The following is a 20734-nucleotide window of genomic DNA, read 5'->3' on the forward strand; positions in this document are numbered from 1 at the left end:
TTTCTCTGATCATACAAAATGCAGTATATATTATTCTCCATTATAACTCATTTTAATATCACACCTAGACATGATTCTGCAAAGTTCTTTTTAAAGGTCTCTCTGTGTTCTGTACTTTCACTATGATGTATCTAGATAGAGATTTGTTGGAGCTCAATATATTTTCAGCATCTGAGAATTGTATCAATTAATAAGAATTCTCCAAAATTCTCTCTTCACATATTCTTTTGTCCCTTTAATCTCAGTCTGGGGCTCCTGTAAAAAGTATGTGGACCTTTTCATACTATATTTCATGTTCCTTAACTTCTTTCATATCCTTCCCCTTCTCTAGCTTTTTACTATATTCTGGGTAATCTCTTAAATTTCAAATTCTAGTTTACTGATTACCTTTTCATTTTTCTTTCTTTGTTATTTAACCTGTCCAATGAAGTTTCAGACATTATACCTTTTTATTTTCAGAAGTTTTATTTGGTTCTTTGTCAAGTCAGCCTGGTGTTTTAGGATAGTGTCCTGTGCCTTTCTCATGCTTTCAGTTATTTTTTTCAACATCTTACTTAAATATGCTTATATTTTAGAATATTTGGTTAGTCTGTTTGAAGTTCTGAGGGTCTGATCTTGCTGTTTGGACTGTATTTCTTGTGATGCATAGCTGCATAGAGTGTTTAATGATTTGGAATTGTGAGCCTATGACAAATGAGACTCTAACTGTGGGAGTTTCATAAATCTGAGTTAACTCCAAATGCAGCATTACCAGCCTGGGACTATTTTTTGTATGTTAATGTCTCAGTTGAAGATTTCCAGGGAACGCTTTTCCCCCCGCTCTTGAAAAGCTTAGGCTGAGACAAAGTTCCTTGCCTTTTCCTTTTACTAGTCGTCATACTTTTCTCTTTGACTAAAGGTAGAGCACTCTGGGTACTGCCTTATTCAGGAGATGGATCCATGACTTTGTCTCTTGCCCTCAAAGGCCATTTAAACTCTGTCTTCTGGGCCGAGACCAGCCAAACTCTTCAGGGCAAAGATTCTCAGTAGGTCATCACTGTATTTCTCAGTGAGTCTTAATTTTGTGACTTTTGGAGAGCTCCCTTGTTTTCTTGGGAGAGTTCGAACTATGCATTTGAAGTAGTCCTTAAATAGTCTAACTAATGCTTTGAGCAGTAGGGGTCTCAGGTTATTTAACCCATCATATTGGCAGAAAGAAAGTCTGTTTTCTTAAACACTTAAAGGAACAAATCCTTGTCAACTCATCTTACAGATTTACCCAGCCCATTCCTGGTAGGATTGGTGCCTTTTCTCTGTTCTCTGCTAGCAGCCAGTGCTTTTCTTTATTCTAATGTTAATTACATGGCACTGGCTGTTTTATTGTATGCTTCCTCCAATAGGCCAGGAGTTCCTGAGGGCAGACCCCGGACTTCTGTGGGTGCAAAGTCCCTCAGCTAATGGGAACAAATGGGACCCAGAACACACGAGGGGAGATGGATGAGGGAATTGGAGGGCAGAGCCAGAAAGAAAGAGCTCTAATGGCCTAATATGTGATCAATTGATGAAAAGTATTGGTTTCAAAATAGGGAATGAAGTCTTTGTTCAGAGTGAGGTGGCATCTTAAGGATGGAGGAAAAAAGGAAAGAACCAAAGTCGTTCTTTCTAAAAATGTAATGTAGTTAGAAGGGGGAAATGAATTGGTAGAGCATAACTTGGCATGAGCTCATTTCAGAGGTGGGGAATGGATGTGGTCTGGAATTGATGTTATAGACTGTCTATCAATAAATCACTCAGTCACTGTAATTAAGTTTACTAGGTACATTCCACACCTGGGACGTTTTGTATGGTATCGGTATTTTACTGAGTGCTCTGTGAACGCTCGTCTAAAATGAGGTTTCCCCACAAATATGTAATCTAAATGTATAGGCCACACACCTAGACAGATCTGTGTTGCGTGTGGGCGCATACACAGGCACTGAGTCAGGGAATGGCATATTTTCTGTAATTTGGCTCATAGATCTGCTTGCTCCACACTGTGTGCCCTGCTTTCCTTCTGTGTTCCTGTCTTTGAGTCAGTGTTTTTGAATGAAGGCATGATTTGTTGGTAGGAAGATCGAGACTTTATACCCATGACTCTCCATCACCCTGTTAACCTGGATTATATCACTCGATTAGTTAGCTATCACCTACTAGAAGATAGGAATGTAAAGAACTAGGAGATGAAAGGTAAAAGTTTGTGTGGACCTGTATGTGTGTATGTTGCGAGTGGGGTTAAGATGAACTAAATTTAGTCACGTTGATGAGAAGACCTCAGGTGATGAGAGGTATCTGTTAAGTGTGATCATGTATTTGGCATTGCTATTATGAAATACCTTTATTTCTCACAATTGTGGAGCTTAGAAGTCCAAGATCAGGTGCCAGCCTGGTTGGGTGAGGCCCCTCTTCTGGGTCATAGACTTCTTGTTGTGTCCTGACATGGCAGGAGGGGCTGGGGAGCTCTGTGGAGTCATCTTTATAAGGGTACTAATTCCATTCACGGGGACTCCACCCTGATGAGCTAAGAACCTCCCAAAGGCCCTGTCTCCTAATACCATTATCCTGGGGGTGAGCTTTTCAACATTTGAATTTGTGGGGGGAGACACAAACACTCAGGCATGCACATACCACACCTGTGTATTCTGTTGGTGCAAACGTTAGTTTTTCAGATTGCATTTTTTTCCTAGAACAGATAGAGAGTAGTTCAGTTCATGGCATGTGAAGATCTGCCTTGATGTGGCATTTACTGCTTCAGGTTCTGCAAAGTGTAGCATTTAGTTCCCATTTCCTTTGTAATAGTGCAGTTTTTCAGAATAATGAGCTCAGTGTTGCTTTAGGAAACACACTGTTATGCGAGAGCCATGGAAAACATGATCTGAAAAGGGACTTGAGTAAATAGTAAGAGGGAAAGGGCCCAAGTTCTACCTGCCTCACAGCAGGCATTGCAGTTTTTGGAGCACATCCAATCTTAAGAGCCACCCACTTGTCCAAGATCAGATTGATAGAAAGACAGAGGCTTATTCTGTGGTCTCTCTTGGTGAGGACTGTCAACAAGGAACTTATATGCCATGAAATAGAACCATTCACTCCAATGGAAAATATGCAGATTTAGAAACTAAATTCTTTTTACTATCTTTTTGAAAAATTGAAGTAAGATCAGTATCCTGTTTCCATTTTTAACTGAAAATCAATATTAATATACAGCTTCTGAGTTGGGTAGTTAAATTATAATTTAAATGAAAATATTTAGGAATTTTAATGGTAGATCTGAAAAGAAATTATATGCTAATTTCCTGGGGGATTACATCAAGGATAGTATCATGTAGTGAACTGGTATGACTTTCTCGAATATAGGAACTCTCCCATGAGGGATCCCCTTTCTGGAGGAGACTTGAGGTTGGCTAACCTCTCTTTTGAGGAAAAGGCACACCTAAGCCATCAGAAGCAAAATTAAGATCTGTTCAGATTTCAAAGAAGAGCTTGGCACAGTTCTTCAGGATGCAGGACTGTCCCCGTTATGTGACATTTAACATCCTTGGCCGCTAGGCACCAAGTACCAAGATCTGTTCTCCCCAGCACTTTCGACATTCTCATTTCTTTCCCTTGTCCTGGTAAGCATGCACAGGTCCCCACTAACGAAAAGACCGAAATAAAACAAAAGTCTCCTTCATTTTCCTCTTCATTGCACTGGAAGTGATACCCAGTAACTTTCTAATTTCCAAAGACCATGGCCCCTCTGAGTCCTCATTCTCCTTGACCTCACTGCAGTCCCTCGTGAGCTCTAAGCAATTATGTATTGTTATCCAATTATTATTTAATCTCTTGAATTGTTGCTGAACTGTTCATGTGGTTGGACTTGTCTCTCTATAAATGTCTTGAGGACAGGATCTTATACTTCTCTGTGCCCTTAGTAATATTCAGGACAATGTATTTGGTGTTTAATTTGGTAGCTGAATATTTATTTCTAACTCATTGCACTGTTTTAATATTTATCCTGTAGGAAAGTTCTTTTCTGTCTTAATCTTGAATCCCAAATGCTGAATTTCACGTCTTTATTGTATATGTGATAGAAATTTGTAGTTATTATTCTTAGCATATGTAGGTCACATTTGTTTAGATCACTGGAGCCCAGGGGTATATCTGGATCTCAGTCACAGTAACAATATAGTTTTTGACTTGGTTTTCTCCAGTGAAAACATTTGAATACCAGTTCTCACTCTGTTCCTCCTTTCCGAGACACAGGTCAAGATCCCTCTTCCCAGAAGAGTCTTTTCTGACAACTTCAGCCACAAAGTTCTCTCATTTTCCTAAAATCTTAAAGCATTTGCTGTCTAACATGATTTCCTCCACTCCTTACCCCCTGGTTACTGCTCTACTGCCCTCATTAGGCTGCTCCTTCCAACACGGCTGGGGCCAAGCAGGCCAGCAACCTCTCGAATCATGGCTTCAGTGGGTCCTTCTCAGTTCTTATCTTGCTTTGAGTCATTTACCCACAGGGTTTGCTGCCTTGTTCATTTCTCTTGGATTTTGTCACATTCTAAATTTCTAACATAACAATAGTTAGATAGTTGGGAGTGTGGGATCTGGAACCAGACTGCTTGGGTTTGAATCCTGGTTCTACCACTTAGCAGTTGTGTGCCTTTGGGCAACCTGCTTAACCTCTCTATGCCTCACTTTTCCCATCTGTAAAATGGGGACAGTAGCAGGAGGTACTCTGTAGGGTTGTGAGGATTAGATGAACATTGTCTACCACAATAAATAGTGCTCAGTAAATGTCAGCCCTGATTATTTCTCTATTTCTCAATGCCTTTTGTGAGCTCCTCTTCCTCTACCTTTCTCTTGGAGGTCTCCAAGGTTCTGTTCTAAGCCCTTTTTGAATTTGTGTGTATCCATTTCCTTGATCCATCCCATTTACTCCCAATGACTTTAACTACTGTTCTATATTATCAAACTCTTTCTCTCCAGCCCAGACCTCTTTCTTGAACTCCAGATCCCTGCTTTTGACCTGTCTTGGACACCAGTCCTCACCTCTCAAACTCATTATGGCCAGTACTCATTTTTTTCCTCTGAGTCATTCATCTGCTTTTCCTTTCATTTTCCCCATCTTGGTCAATGGCATTGTCGATCTCATTTCCCAAACCAGGAAGCAAGGAATCACCCTAGATTCCTCCTGATCCTTATGCGCTGCATCATCTAGTTAAGCGGCAAGGCCTTCCCATTTTGTTCTTTCATCTCTTAAATTTGCCTACCCTACAACATTGCTTTGAAGCAGGCTCTCAATGTCTTTCACCTGAACAATAGCAATGGTCTCTTACCTGGTTTTTCTGACTTTGGTCTCTCTCTCTCTCTTTCCAATCCATCTACCACCTGTGTCACAGTGATCTCTTTAAAACACAATTTGGGGGCTTCCCTGGTGGCGCAGTGGTTCAGAGTCCGCCTGCCGATGCAGGGGACACGGGTTCGTGCCCCGGTCCGGGAAGATCCCACATGCCGCGCAGCGGCTGGGCCCGTGAGCCGTGGCCGCTGAGCCTGCGCATCCGGAGCCTGTGCTCCGCAACGGGAGAGGCCACAACAGTGAGAGGCCTGCATACCAGAAAAAAAAAAAAAACAACACAATTTGGATCACACCCTTCTCTTGCTTAAAGCCACTCACTGGCTTGAAGTTCATGTTACTTAGGATGACATAACATTGGGGCTCAGAAAAAGTTTTCATCCTTCTCTCCCACCAATACCCTACACACACTTTCAGTAGCCCTGGAGGTGCTACTGAACAACCTCTTCTTTTATGCTTCCCTGTAGTTGTACCTATTTCTTCTGCTTGAAACGTCCTCCCATTTCATGGTCTACCTGGTGAACATCTATTGTGTGTCTCAGTGATTTTCAACAAGGCTCGCTCTTGGCATTTGGGGTGGGACAGTTCTTTGTGCAGGACTGACCCAGTGTTATAGGACACTCGGTATCCGTAGCTCCTGTTGCTGAATGCCAGTAGCAGCTCCCTTCCCTCTTCTGCTCTACTCCTACCTGACCAACCCAGTCAGGTAAGAAACCAGACACGCTCTGCCCTCATTTGCAAATGCCTTTCTGGGTAGGAATGCCCCTAGGTAGAAGCAGTCGTATGTATTCTTTAAGACTTAGCTTAAGCCTCATTTCCTTGGGGAACCATGCCCCGTACCTCACCTGCTGACTGATTTGAGTACTTCTGCTTCCCTGTGTTCACAGAATCCCACACATATTTTATATTACCATTGTTTTCCTTTTTCTCACTGGGCTGGCATTTCCTCTAGGACAGAATTCATCCTTGCATCCTCAGTGCCTAGGATATAATAGATACTCAATAAATATTTGTAGCGTGAGTGAATGTTTATGTTATCCTTGGTATTTAGTTGTCTGTCCTCTAGCTTATTTGCCGATTTCATATCGGCATGCCCTATTCAGATAGATTGATAGACACTTGAAGGGAAACATTTATACTTTTTTTTTTAACTGAGTACTAAGCATATAGGAAGTTCTGAGTAAATGTGCTAAACTAAATGACACATTTAGAGACTAGCTATATTTCTAAGGTTAAACCTCATTTCTTTTAATTGTTAAGGTCATATTTCTAAACATTAAAGCATCATTCTAGAATTTCTCCAGGTTTTACACGTTTGTCCACTAGTTTTATAGTCTAGAATTGGGTGCGCTAGTCTAGCTCTTCTGGTTTAAGAATGTCTTAATTTTTATGGGTGGTGGGCAGAGAGTACCTTTTTGTTCCTACAAAGACTGTATAAAGCCTAGTTGGGAATGGGGAAGTAGAGGAGTGGCTCATAGCCACAGTTTGCTGCCTGAAATACAGATGAAGGCCATGGGGGAGGTGGTGGCTGCCACCTCTGGTTAGATTTAACCTCTCTGTAGAAATGATTCTTAGTATCAGGAGAATTTTCCAGGTACCTGTTCCCCCAGCTACTCTCTCTGCCTCTACTTTCGTCTCTCTCCAGTCGATTCAGCAGTCTTTGGGTCAGCCTCATGACAAGCCAACCTTAGGTAGGTTATTGCCTCACTTCAAACACTTCTTTGGCCTCGCATTGCCTCTAGAAGTGATTTTCAACCAGAAGTATGTGATTTTTTTAATCTTGGATCTGACAACCTTAAATTCAGCCCATGACTCCACAAAAGAGAACCAGTTTCTTGACTTAGCAGTTACTTTGTTTTTGCCCATAAATAATATTTCCTACTTTGTTCGTTCATGTTTCTTCTCTAACATAGTTCTGAATTTCTTTTGACATTTTAAATTATTAAATTTATTCCTAAGGATAAAGCCTTGCTGCCACACAAAATAATCAAAACATGTCATAAGCTGAGAAAGAAATTCTAAAAATATTTTAAGCAATGGCAGTATTATTGGAAAATGCGGGCCGGGGGTGGGGGGATGGCCACCACCAGAGAGAAGATTGATTAACATACATAAATTTTAGCATGACTTTTCAAATTGACAATTTTATTGAGATAATTGTACAGTCACATTCAGTTGTAAGAAACAGTATAGAGAAACTTTATATTCTCTACCCAATGGTAACATTTTGTAAAAGTGTTATAATCAGCTCAGTTAATATTGACAGTGATACAATGTACCCATCTTATTCAGGTTTTCCAGTTTTACTTATATTCACTAGTACGTGTGATCTTAAATTTCTGTACCATTTCTGTCATGTGTGTAGGTTCATGCATTCACCACTACAGTCAAGATGTATGTACATATGGAAGTGTGCACAAAGACAACAGAGTTTAACCATTCACCTATTGAAGGCATCTGGGCTGATTCTAGTTTTTGGCTGTTATAAGTAAGGCTATGAACAATTGTGTCCAGGTTTCTGTGTGAACATAGACTTTTATTTCTCGGGGGGGGGGGGAAATACCCATTAGTGGAATTGCTGGTGGCAGTGTGTGTTTAGTTTTTGAGAGACTGCCCAACGGTTTTCCAGAGGGACTCTATTATTTTGCATTTTCACCAGCAGTATATAAGTGATTCAGTTTCTCCACATCCTTTCCAAGGTTTGGTGATGCCACTATTTTTATCATCAGTGGTAGGGGCACTATTTTATACATTTTCTATTTTATATATTTTCACATCCCTCCCATGACAACCTGCATAGTGTTGTGCACACAGGGACAGTGAGTTGACTTTGACATGATGGAGGAACTTTAGAGATCTTTTGCTGGTGAGGACATTGATGCCCTGATAGGATGCAACTTGCCCAAGATACTTGAGTGATTGAGCTTTGCATTGACTATGAAGAGATACACTAAACGGATTAATAGCATAAGTGAGATGGTACGGGTATGTTCAATTGACTTATAAAAAGCTTTTAAGGGCTTAATCACTTTGTGTGCAAATACATCCTGTGAAATACCAGCAAGTGTGACTGGTTTGGCGGAACATTTTGTTAGCAGCTAGCTCCAGCTCCTCTTTGTACTTTGCAAATGTCCTCTAATTTAGGCTGTACTATTTCAGACTGACTGGCTCCCCTTCTTCCTCCCCACCCCCAGTAGTTTGAATTAATGAGATCCCATTGAATGGTTATTGTGTTGCTGGCTTTCTAATCTTCAGACATCTCCCCACACCGAGTTCACCAAATAATTCTACTCTTTCACTTAAAGCTGCTTAGACCTGCATACCTCAGGTAGATAACTCCGGCCTGAAGCAGGTCTGTAGACACCGTTGTGTATTAAACAGGAGGTTTATTTCTAAAATGCTTTCTTCTTGCCCATCCATTGTGCTGCCATTGAAGGTTTTTACTTAGACTTGGCCTTACCTCCCATTTAACTGTTCTTTCCTCCTCCTGTTAGTATAACCGTTGGGAAATACAATTAAAATTCTACACTCCTAGGTTCACAAAGGAGCTGTGAATCAACGTTTCCCTCCAAGTGCAGAAGGTTTCAAACTGAGGTAGCAATTGAATTACCCCAATAGTAATTGCTCTCTGCCCTTTGACGTTTCAAACTGTAGGGGGAATATTTGGTTCCATAAAGTCAAATAAAATTCTTTGGGGCTTGACAGTGTTATATTGATGTGGTACAGTGCCCTTCAGAATTCCTGATACCTGGGGATTCCTTGGGGCTGCCAGGATGAGGCTGAACTGGGTAGGCCTCTTTTAGACCATCTTCACCCCAATTACTCCTGAATCATTTTGATCAGTCTAATATATAGAGGTTCCGAATGATAAATAAAGATTCAAATGTTTTAAAAAATCCTTTGCGTATGCTGAATGTACAGTGATAATAAAAATAGTTACAGCTAGCATTTATTGAGTGCTTATGATGGGCCGTTAAGTGTCTTGTCTTTTTTCTCTATCAAATCTCTTAATCTTCCCAACAATCTTAGGGGGTAGGTACTGTTACTTGTTCTACTTGACGCATTAGAAACTGGCCCAGGGAGGTAAATAACAGACCCAAAGGCACACAGTTAGAACAGGGTATAACTGGTGTTCAAACGCAGCCTGTTCTTGAGTCTGTACTCCTAGCTGTGAGGCTTTTGCAGCCTTTTAGCCAAGCAAATTGCTGTCTTTCAGGCCATAGTAATGTTACAGAAGGACTGTGCTGAGGCCAAGGAGAGCCTGGGCTCTGGGCTCAGACAGGTTGGATCTATATGCCTCGGCCATGTCTAGCCTCTTGGCCTCATCCTCAACCAAGGGGCACAACTTTGCTGAGCTTTTCTTTGCTCTTGTGAAGTGGAGACAGGGGTGCTGGAGGTCCTTTCTAGCTGAATAGAGTCAGTATCAGGAAAGCCCTTTAAAGTGAAGCTTCTTGGAATGGGGACCACAGTCCAGAGGTAACAGGGGTGGAGAAAAAATTTGCCTGGGGTTCTAGTTTTTGAAAATGAAATTAAAATTATGAAAATATTTTTAACATTTAAAGTTTATTCCTTTGGCTTGAAAGGCAGCAGAGCATCACGGCTAGAATTACAGGCTCTGGAGTGGCTGCTCGAATACCAGCCTAGCCTTGTTCAGTGTGACCTAATGCATGCTGAGTTTTTAACTCTGCTAACTCTTAGAATGAACATAAGGTGAATCATGTGTGTGTGAGAGATTAATTAGAGGAGGTTGTGAGTTTTTTTCTGACACGACTGATAGCACAGTAGGACATTCACGTCATCGCGTTTGATTTTCAGAGCATTATTATGGGGGTCATTTTTATTAGAAATTAAAAATTTTCATTTTTATAGACATTTTTATTAGAAATATTAGAATGTCTCCCATTTTCTCCTAGGGTGGGGAGAAGGTGCTGTTATATTCCTTTAGTGTTGAAGTTACTCCCTTCACTTATATAGTGAAAAGCCTTTATCTCATTGTGATTATTTCTTCTTACTTGTCAGTGGAGCTCTGTCACATTCTCATTGGTAGTTTTGTATATGACTTGAAGTTCTCCAGTACTCAAATTATTTTCTCAATTTTATTTAACCTTATTTCATGCTTAAAAAAGATTTCCAGTTTTATTTTGAGTGGATTTGTATTTAGCTATAATATCTGGGAACCATACCAAGCCCTGAACAAACAACTACAAAAAAATTTTTTTTGATGTTCAAGATAAAATGGCTAGAGAGTAGATGCTAGCATTGGGTGGGGTGGAGAATGAACAAGGGAGGCTTTTGCTTGTAATTCTATAAGTGGTCAGTTCATTTAAGTATTTTTGTTTAGGTAGCTTGCTCCTCAGTTAACCTTGTAACTGGAGGGACTTGTAAATGAAGATTCAGATAACTAGGACTTCACCATTTTTCTCAGCGCTACCATGAGGATTCTCTGAGGTGATGTTTGTGAAATACTTAACGCAGTGCCTTTAGCCTTCAAAATGTAGTTATTTATAATACGGACAAATATTTGAGCATTATCTGTTAGTAAGTTGTATGAGAGGCATACACACCAATGACTTTTAGCATGTTGAAAGACAAAATTAGTCATGGGTTTTATATTGAATCAGTCTTAGAATATTTCATTTAGATGCAAAAACATGAGAAACCCAGAACTTCAAAGAACTGATTTTTTTCTGTATTAGTTAAATGTTATGTTTTAAATTTAAAATATTCTTTTCACCTGTTGAAAATAGTCTAATATTTTTCTTTATTGTTAACTAGCAACCAGAGATATTGGAATATTATGTATGCTTCATAAAATATCTAAAATATTGAATCTTTTATGTCTTGATGATCTTTTCATAAGATTTTTTTCCCCTGTTGAGAGCAAACTTAAAAACTCTGTACTAAGACCCCAAATTATTCCATGGTGTCTGCCAGCAAGACTAGAAATGTATTGGCTCTTTACTTTCCCAATAAGCATTTTCAAAAATACAGTACGATAAAAAAGTACTTGAGTCTCAATTTTTGAAATTGCAGGTGGAGAACTCAAGCTTTAGGAAGTGGAGTGTAGCGCATGATACTTCACGTATATAGTGAAAAGCTGCAGCATGTGAAGAACTTAAGCAATTGTGACTTGCTTAGCAAACACAAATTTTTTATCATTAAACTTGATGTAAAAGGAGGCGTGGCCATATTTAGCCATGCAGCTCAGCAAGTGAGCACGGAACTTACTGCTCTTTGCTATAAAAGAGGAATTAATTACAGAAAAGTGAGAGTATAGTTTTTAATATCTATTTTGGTTTGAAGTTTTATTTGAAGATAAAATATATTGGCAGCAAACTATGTTCTCTACAACTTAAGTAGGAAATCCTGATAGGGGTTTTAGAAGTGTTGGAACAGAGGTTGAGAACTGTGGGGACTTTAGTTTTTAGTTTATGTTTTCAAGGAGTGAAAAGTAGTTTCTCTGAAAAACAAAATAACTGCTGCTCAGAATGGCTCCTAAATTTCTTTCCTGAAAAGTGGTAAAAGGTAGAGTAGGCAGGAATAATAAAATATGAGTTGTTATAAGTATCAGGTGAAATATAAACAGCATGTTGTTTAGCCCTTGATGTTTTGCCTTTTGCCTGAGATGATTATAATTCAAATTTGAGGCAGACACTTGATGGCGTTGGTGGAGAACCTGGATCCTTCACAAAGCTGTGTGAGGTTGGATTCTGCACTCCAGTTCAGCTCATGTGGGCCTTTTCGCTGTATAAATACAGAACTCCAGAGGCGCTGGTGAGCACCCCACACTCCACTGGTCATGCCTTTGTCTGCTGAGCCTGGAGGAAAACTATTGGGAAAAGTAGCCTAACAAGTAGGGAAAAAGGCTTACTTTGTAGAGCAGAGCTTCAAAATTGTTGACGTGTGTATACCCTTAAGTACAATATGTTAACATGTATCCCTTAATGTATTTATTAATAAAACATATTACTGTAACAGTGTATATTCTAAAACATATCTGAAATCTACAAAGCTATAAGGATTAAACATTATAGTAAGATTTTTTTTTATTAATAGTCCTTTTTGCACTCACTAAAAACATTGACATGTAATACATGCCAGTGAGAGTAATATGATGAAAATGTGTCATTCTTTTTAAAACCTTTGCTTGATAATTTTAACGCTATGTTCGGTTCAGCTTGAATGTCTGGTTCCAAGTACTGTTTACTTTGAAATTGATTTTGAAGTGTCATAGCTGAAAAAGGTACCATATTATGATAAATAGATTCTAATTGAAGAAGTGAGTGCTGGCTGTACTTGTACGTAAGGGGATTTATACTTTAACCCCATCCAACAATTGTACAAGAGTTTAAATGTGGCTAATAAATTCCCATCTTCCATGATGTCAATCATTCCTCCTATAAATTAATCAGAAGCTGTTGCATTTAAAGAATATAAAACCCATGAAACATTTGGAAAGGTTAAAAAAATAGATTAGAAAGCTTTTCCCCAAAATTTAAAGCATGCCTGTATGAGGGCTTTTGTAGGTGGCAAACTTTAAATAATTTTTGCAACAAAATCACAAAATGGAAAGGTGCAAATACTTTTTCAAAATGTTTTCATGGTGGTATATACTGTCTATAACCTGAGTTTCTTTTGAGATGCATTTTCTTTTTCACTTATTAACATATCACCTCTTTCTTGAAGGGATAGGATATTTATTTGAAACCTATTTTTAAAAGATCTGCTATAAACAGCCAGTTTTCATCTCAGAAAACCCAGCAAATATGGAACACTTCTATTTTTGTTAGAAAATTAGGTAGTACATGTTTGACAACTTTTTAAAGTACTTTGCTGCGGTATAACCAACACACCTTAATGTGGTAAAAATTTGTATGGTCATTTCCCATCTTGTTACAGCAATTGTAAAGACTTGACTGTGTTTGAAGGTCTTATTTCTATAAAGTTAACCACACTGACATCCTGTGGAACTGTGTGCTTTTGGCTTCAAGTTCTTCTTTGGAGTATCTCACCCATGAATGACACAGTGAATGAATTTTGCGAATGTGCTTTTTAAACTTCTTATCTGAGAAACTACCCTATCAGTGGTTGTACTCGAACAGTTTTCCTGTAGATCATTACATTATTAAAGAAGTAACTCACTCTTCAAAATGTCTTCATGTTCTCACCAAAAGTGGTTTTTTTTAGTGTATTTTATCAGACAAAAATCTAATACCATCTATACTTTCTTCGAAGTGTATGGCAAGCCTCCCACACAGCTTAATATGTCCTAATATGCTTCTTAAAATACTAAGTTTCGAAAGTTTTGCTCATGAAGGAAAGCATTTTAGTTTTTTTGTTTTTTTTTTTACTTTGTGGATTTCGGCCTTTTTTCTTAGCACTGCATTTGCTATAGAATACATTCATTTCTTTTGCTATTAGGTAGAAATCTTAAAAGGGTCTTCGAATTTTATTATGAAGTTTACCAAAATTTTGTAAAGGTTTGGAATTGTGTATGGCATGACTGTGAACATAGTTGAAAAAAATGGCTACTGTCTTGAGACACAGTGCACTTTTAGTGTGAGGGTCATGGTACATGTGCTGGTGGATATACATGCATATTTTAAATGCCTTCTTGATCATTTTGAATCTTGAGGGGCTCTACTCAGTGCTCTTGGATTGGTCATAATTTTTATTTCATAGTGTGGCTGATGAACAATTCATACCGGGATTGGGAGTCTCAGTTTTGTCATTCTCGTGGTTAGTATTATCTTTAATTTGAACTTTCTTTCTTGGACTCCTTAAGCCATTCATCCAGTTTGTGAGCTTAGTTTCATGACAAATTGATGATGATGACCCATAAGCCCATTTACGTGGGTCTACGTGAACTGCCACAGGGCACAAAGTGTTGAAACTGTGGGCCGAGGAGGGCTCTGCTGTCAACCCCTTGGCCTCGTGTGACCTTCGGTCTTCTCTCAGGATGACTCATGGAATGTAACTTGTGACCTAGGAGGGTGCCAGTGTCCGCATGTATATGAACTATTAGTAAAACTTGAGCGAAATGATTTTTTAAAAAGTAAATTAAAATAGAATTCTTTATATTTCTCCTCCAGGTCAAGTGTGACCTCTGGGGGTTACTGTACTCAGAGTCACAATTCAGGTTGCTATGTGTCTGTCTGCCTTCTTAGGAGACATCCCCAAAGTACTGCAGCTGCCTGTGGCCTGGGGACCAGAGCCAGGCTTGGCCTGGTGAGCAGAACCCTGTCCCAGAGGACGCAGGTGGGTGGGTGGAGAGGGGAAAGGTGATGGGGGGCCGTGAGTCTCCTTGTCTGCCCTACTCAGAGTTCTCATGCAGCCCACTCTTCACTTTCTTCCAATCTTTAGGTCTCTGTCATTCAGCTGTGAGCTCTTTGAGGGCTGGACCGTACTGGTCATCTTACTGGCCATTGAAGGTGTTCAATGAACCTTTCTTAAAGGATGCTCCTTTTGCCTAAGTTGCTAGCTGGTTTCCGGGTACAGATGGGGTGTGTGCACCTAGTGGAGAGGTTGGTTAGCGTGACAGTGGGCTGCATCCCTCCAGACTGAACTCTCTGGCCCTCACCAAGAGGTCTTAGAATTATCTTGTCTCCGCAGGCTCCTGCCTCGTCCAGCCAAGAGTGAATTTTGACCTCAGAGTAACCTATATCTAAGTGATTAACTAAGGCAAAACTTGCAACATGCTTATGTTGGCCTTTCTTGGCTTCCTGAAATATAATTTCTATTTGGGAGCAGTCTGTGGGATAATGTTTGGGGTGATAGGTTTTCCTTATGTGTGCATCTTCATGTGAAAGAAGAAAGGGAGGAGGATATTTTATATGGAGAGCATCTTATTCCTTTGTTCTTAATTTTGTCTCTGCGGTTGTCCTATCTAGTGGATTACTCCTCCCTCTACGATGTTAACTAAAGGGCAGGGCGCAGCTCTGCTGGTTGGTTACACGGGGCTCCTACAATAACTTTCACTTCTGTTATTTTCATTGCAGATGCGGAAGCCATGGAGCTGAACTGCAGTGAAGTACCTCTTTATGTAAGTGCCTAAACATTGCGCTGCAGGTCTAAGTGGCACTTTCTTGAACTTGAAACCCCTTGTGACTGAAGTGGGAAGAAATGTTCTGTTGGCTATTGAGTTGGGGCTTTTAAAAAAACAACACACAACATTACTGTCTAGTTCAAGCCTTTGCATGGAGCCTTTTAAAACTGGTTGGCTCCTGGTTCCAAAGTCTGGGTTTTAGTTATATTTTCCTGAGTAACTTTTAACTGTATAACTTCTGGAAGGCAGCTCTGCTCACCACTATAACCACCAGTGCTTAACTGTATAACTTTTGGACTCAGAAATACTGAGTTCATCTATGTGAATGATTTTTGAACACATTATTTTATGATATCCTGATAATAGCCAAGAATGTTTTCTGTGTGTATCTCTTTCGGGGAGAAGGTTCAGTGACAGTTGTGTCAGGTAAAATCCTGAAGTAGGAATTCAAAGGGAAAAATGCTGGGACATACATAGAGTAGGTGGGGGATTGGGTGACAGAGCTGCCCCATGAGATTCCTAGTCAGATATGCCTGCTGGGCTGAGAGAGGATTCCAGTCTTGAGAACAGTTACTGGGTGTAACAGAAGTGAGCCGATTGTCTCCCCACATAGAAAATGGCAGATGATTTTCTCTTCCTTCCTTATTTTAGGCAAAACCTCTTTCCTTGGAACCTATGTTTGGTGGCAGGTGGGCATGGATGTGTGTATGGGAATTGGGGTTTCAGGTGGCCTTTGAATCATCAACTCAAGAAATACACCAAGAGTACTTGATCTAGAATAAGGATATGACCTCAATTCAGATGTATCCCGAATAGAACAAAATATCAAGGACTTGGAACAAATTTAGTCAGAATCTTAAATCTATTAAAATATATTCATTCATTTCCCCTTAACATACTTCACTACCCAGGTGGCCCTCCCTCTCTCCCTTCTCCCTTCCACCTCTTCCCTTGCTGTCACCTCCCTCCGCCTTAACACATACCCCACTCTGTTCTCTGGAGAAAGACAAAATGATAAAATAAATGGATTTCAGAATAATTAAAAAGTTGCCTTCTGGGTTACTCAGGGATCTGGGGTATTCTCTCTGGATTGTGATTTGCAGGTTATAAAATGTATTGTAGATAGTTAGACTTGGCCCAGCCATAATTAACGATTAAAAAAAAAAAAGACTGGTCTAAGGCTAAATTTAGAGTACTCCCAAGTCTTTTTTTTTTTGGTACCTTTCTCCTCCTTAGCTTTATTCATTCCACTCTGCTCTCCTACGTCAAACCAAACAGATCTACAAGTCTAATGAGGATACAAAACCTGGTAGTTTTTCTTTTTTTTTTAATTGAAGTATAGTTGATTTATAATGTTGGGTTGGTTTCTGGTGTACAGCAAAGTGATTCAGTTATACATAGGTATACATATATTTTTTTCTTTTTCATAGTCTTTTCTACTATGGTTTATTACAGGATATTGAATATAGTTCCCTGAGCTATACAGTAGGACCTTGTTGTTTATCTATTTTATATGTAGTATTTTGTATCTGCTAATCCCAAACTCCTAATTTATCCCTCCCCCACCCCCTTTCCCCTTTCATAACCATAAGTTTGTTTTCTGTCAGTAAGTTCCTGTTTCGTAAATAAGTTCATTTGTGTCATTTTTTAGATTCCATATATAAGTGATATCATGTGGTATTTGGCTTTCTGTTTCTGACTTACTTCACTTGGTATGATAATCTCTAGGTCCATTCATGTTGCTTCAAATGGTATTATTTCATTCTTTTTATGGCTGAGTAGTATTCCATTGTGTATGTGTGTGTATATATATATATATATATATATATATATATATGAATGACATCTTCTTTATCCATTCATCTGTCAGTGGACATTTAGGTTGCTTCCATGTCTTGGCTATTGTAAATAGTGCTGCTATGAACATTGCATGTATCTTTTCAAATTATAGTTTTCTCCAGATACATGCCCAGGAGTGGGATTCCTGGATCATATGGCAACTCTATTTTTATTTTTTTAAGGAACCTCCATACTGTTTTCCCTAGTGACTGCGCCAGTTTACATCCTCACCAACAGTGTAGGAGGGTTCCCTTTTCTCCACACCCTCTTCAGCGTTTTTTGTTTATAGACTTTTTGATGATGGCCATTCTGACCAGTGTGAGGTGATATCTCACTGTAGTTTTGATTTGCATGTCTCTAATCATTAGTGATGTTGAGCATCTTTTCATGTGCCTGCTGGCCATCTGTATGTCATCTTTGGAGAAATGTCTATTTACGTCTTCTGCCCATTTTTTAATTGGGTTGTGTGTTTTTTTGTTATTGAGTTGTATGAGCTGTTGGGATATTTTGGAAATTAAGGCCTTGTCAGTCACATCATTTGCAAATATTTTCTCCGAGTCCATAGGTTGTCTTTTCATTTTATTTATGGTTTTCTTTGCTGTGCAAAAGCTTATAAGTTTGATTAGATCTCATTTGTTTATTTTTGGTTTTATTTCTGTTGCCTTGACACTGACCTAAGAAAACACTGGTACGATTTATGTCAGAGAATGTTTTGCTTATATTGTCTTCTAGGAGTTTTACGGTGTCACGTCTTATATTTAAGTCCTTAAGCCTTTTTTTTTTTTTTTTTTTTGCGGTACACAGGCCTCTCACTGTTGTGGCCTCTCCCACTGAGGAGCACAGGCTCTGGATGCGCAGGCTCAGCGGCCATGGCTCACGGGCCCAGCCGCTCCGTGGCATGTGGGATCCTCCCGGACCGGGGCACAAACCCGTGTCCCCTGCATTGGCAGGCGGACTTTCAACCACTGCGCTACCAGGGAAGCCCCCACACTGTTTTGATTACTGTAGCCTCGTAGTATTGTCTGAAGTCTGGGAGGGTTATGCTTCCAGCTTTCAAAACCTTGTAGTTGATCAACATCCTGGTACAGCTATTTTAACTCAGACCTACCAGATTATGACCAGACTAGGGAAGAGTTAGTACACATTGCTTACCGAGGGAAGAGACTTAAATAGACCAAAGGAGAGCAAAATTTTTTTCTCTAATTATCAAATAATATATACTAATTAGAATAAAATGAAAAATACAGAAAGTGTTAAGAAAAATAAGTCACTCATAATCTTATCCTCTGTAGATAATTTAAAACATTATTTCATCAATTTTAAGGTACAGTTTTCTCATTTTACATCTCTGAAATTGAGATGCTCTTACTTCACTGTGTATCCTGGCAGATGTCATGATGGAGCTGTCATTACCTATGCATGTGTGGCCTTGGTCACAATGGTTCATGTTGTTGTCATTTCAGATTACTTGTGTGCCTTGCTGGAACTATATGAATTAATTGCTTTCAAAATGATTTCACCATGATTTGGCATTAAAAAGGCAAAGTTACTGTATGTATAGAAAGACGTGGAAAGAGCAACATGACAAATGTGGTAAAGTCTCTATAAATAAATTTAGATGAGCTCTTTTAATAAGTATAAAATCTCACATTATGTCATACTTTGCAGTTTTGTCTCTTAGTGGAATATAAAATACATATCATAACTGGTATCTCAGATGAAATACATTATATATTTAACATAATTGACTCATTATATATACATATATGCATGTAATCTGCTTTTTTCACTTGATTTTTTTTTTTTTTTTTTTTTTTTTTTGCGGTACGTGGGCCTCTCACTGTTGTGGCCTCTCCCATTGCGGAGCATAGGCTCCGGACGCGCAGGCCCAGCGGCCATGGCTCACAGGCCCAGACACTCCGCGGCCTGTGGGATCTTCCTGGACCGGGGCACGAACTCATGTCCCCTGCATCGGCAGGCGGACTCTCAACCACTGCACCACCAGGGAAAGCCCCGTCACTTGATGTTTCATGTCAATATTTTTATGAATTGACCTAAGCCAACGTGACCATTTGATCTCATGTAGGAAGAGGTCAGTGGGGAAGTATTATAATGAAAACAAGTCTTAAATTTCATCAAATAAGTAACACATAAACAAAGCAAACACAAACTAGACTCTGACTTGTTTCTGTATCTCGTGGCAGACCCCCTCTGTGACCTTCTGTCTTCAGAGGTTTCATAAATATTCACTTCTAGTTTCTCCTAGTTAACTGCAATCTGGTTTATAAACTCTTAACATTTTATTCATATTTATTGTATTTCATATATACTTATCTAAAATATATATGCAAAAATCAAAACCATCTTTAATCCTGTTAGTTGTAATGATCACTGTTGACATTTTTGGTGTATTTTCTTCCAGAGTTTTATCTATATCTCTGTAGAATTTTATTGAAGGTTCTCTTGGCATTTATTTACATGATGTGTTTTCTCATTTGACTGATACATTGGATCTCTTAATTTTGATGCTTTCATGTACTTTTAGCAATTCTATCTAGCTGTCATGACTAGTTCTTTTGGAAAAACAAGATAACTCTGGTAAGTGTGATTAAGAGAGAACCCAAACAAAACTAGAAATTATGAAGATTCCATAACATATTGAGATGATATCTTAATTATAAAATAATACTAAGCATAATTGTATGCTTATGCACTGGGAAAATCTTTTGAGGCAGGTTTTTTAAAAAAATTAATTTATTTTTGGCTGCATTGAGTCTTTGGTGCTGCACACTGGCTTTCTCTAGTTGCGGTGAGCGGGGGCTACTCTTTGTTGTGGTGTGAGGGCTTCTCATTGCGGTGGCTTCTCTTGTTGCGGAGCACAGGCTTTAGGCATGTGGGCTTCAGTAGTTGTGGCGTGCAGACTCAGTAGTTGTGGCTCATGGGCTCTAGAGCGCAGGCTCAGTAGTTGTGGCGCACGGGCTTAGTTGCTCCGCGGCATGTGGGATCTTCCTGGACCAGGGCTCGAACCCATGTCCCCTGCACTGGCAGGCGGATTCTTAACCATTGTGCAACCAGGAAAGTCCCAAGACAGGCTTTAAAAATATAAATTACAAGGTTTATCTCAAGAAGAATTAAATCACATAGTGGGGCAATAATCATGGAGAAAAAAATTGATAGTAATTATCCCCCAACTTCTACCTATCCTTCACAAAAGGATACTTCATTCAAGTGGATCCTGTAAGTGATATTTTTGTTCCTTTGATTATAACCTGTTTTGATTAATCTCTTATAACATTTTTTAGTTAAAATGTTTTTCTGTCTTTACTTTTGGGTCACTATAGAGAATCCTTCCTACAGATGATAGATTCTTTATACCTTTAGAAAAATCTATGGATGTGTCCATTGACAGATGAATGGATAAAGAAGATGTGGCATATGTATACAATGGAATATTACTCAGTCATAAAAAGAAACGAAATTGAGTTATTTGTAATGAGGTGGAT

The 20734-nt window shown here is 39.2% G+C and overlaps 1 protein-coding gene across 1 annotated transcript in view; it reads left to right on the forward strand.

Moving 5' to 3' along the window:
* The window catches only part of ARHGEF28 (Rho guanine nucleotide exchange factor 28), a 310421-nt gene that overhangs the window by 37488 nt on the left and 252199 nt on the right, over positions 1-20734 (forward strand). The window contains 1 exon segment of the mRNA XM_060295886.2: positions 15346-15389. Coding sequence (XP_060151869.1) covers positions 15346-15389 — 44 coding nt within the window.

The sequence above is a fragment of the Globicephala melas genome, chromosome 3, assembly GCF_963455315.2.
Source record: "Globicephala melas chromosome 3, mGloMel1.2, whole genome shotgun sequence".
Taxonomy (NCBI): Eukaryota; Metazoa; Chordata; class Mammalia; order Artiodactyla; family Delphinidae; genus Globicephala; species Globicephala melas.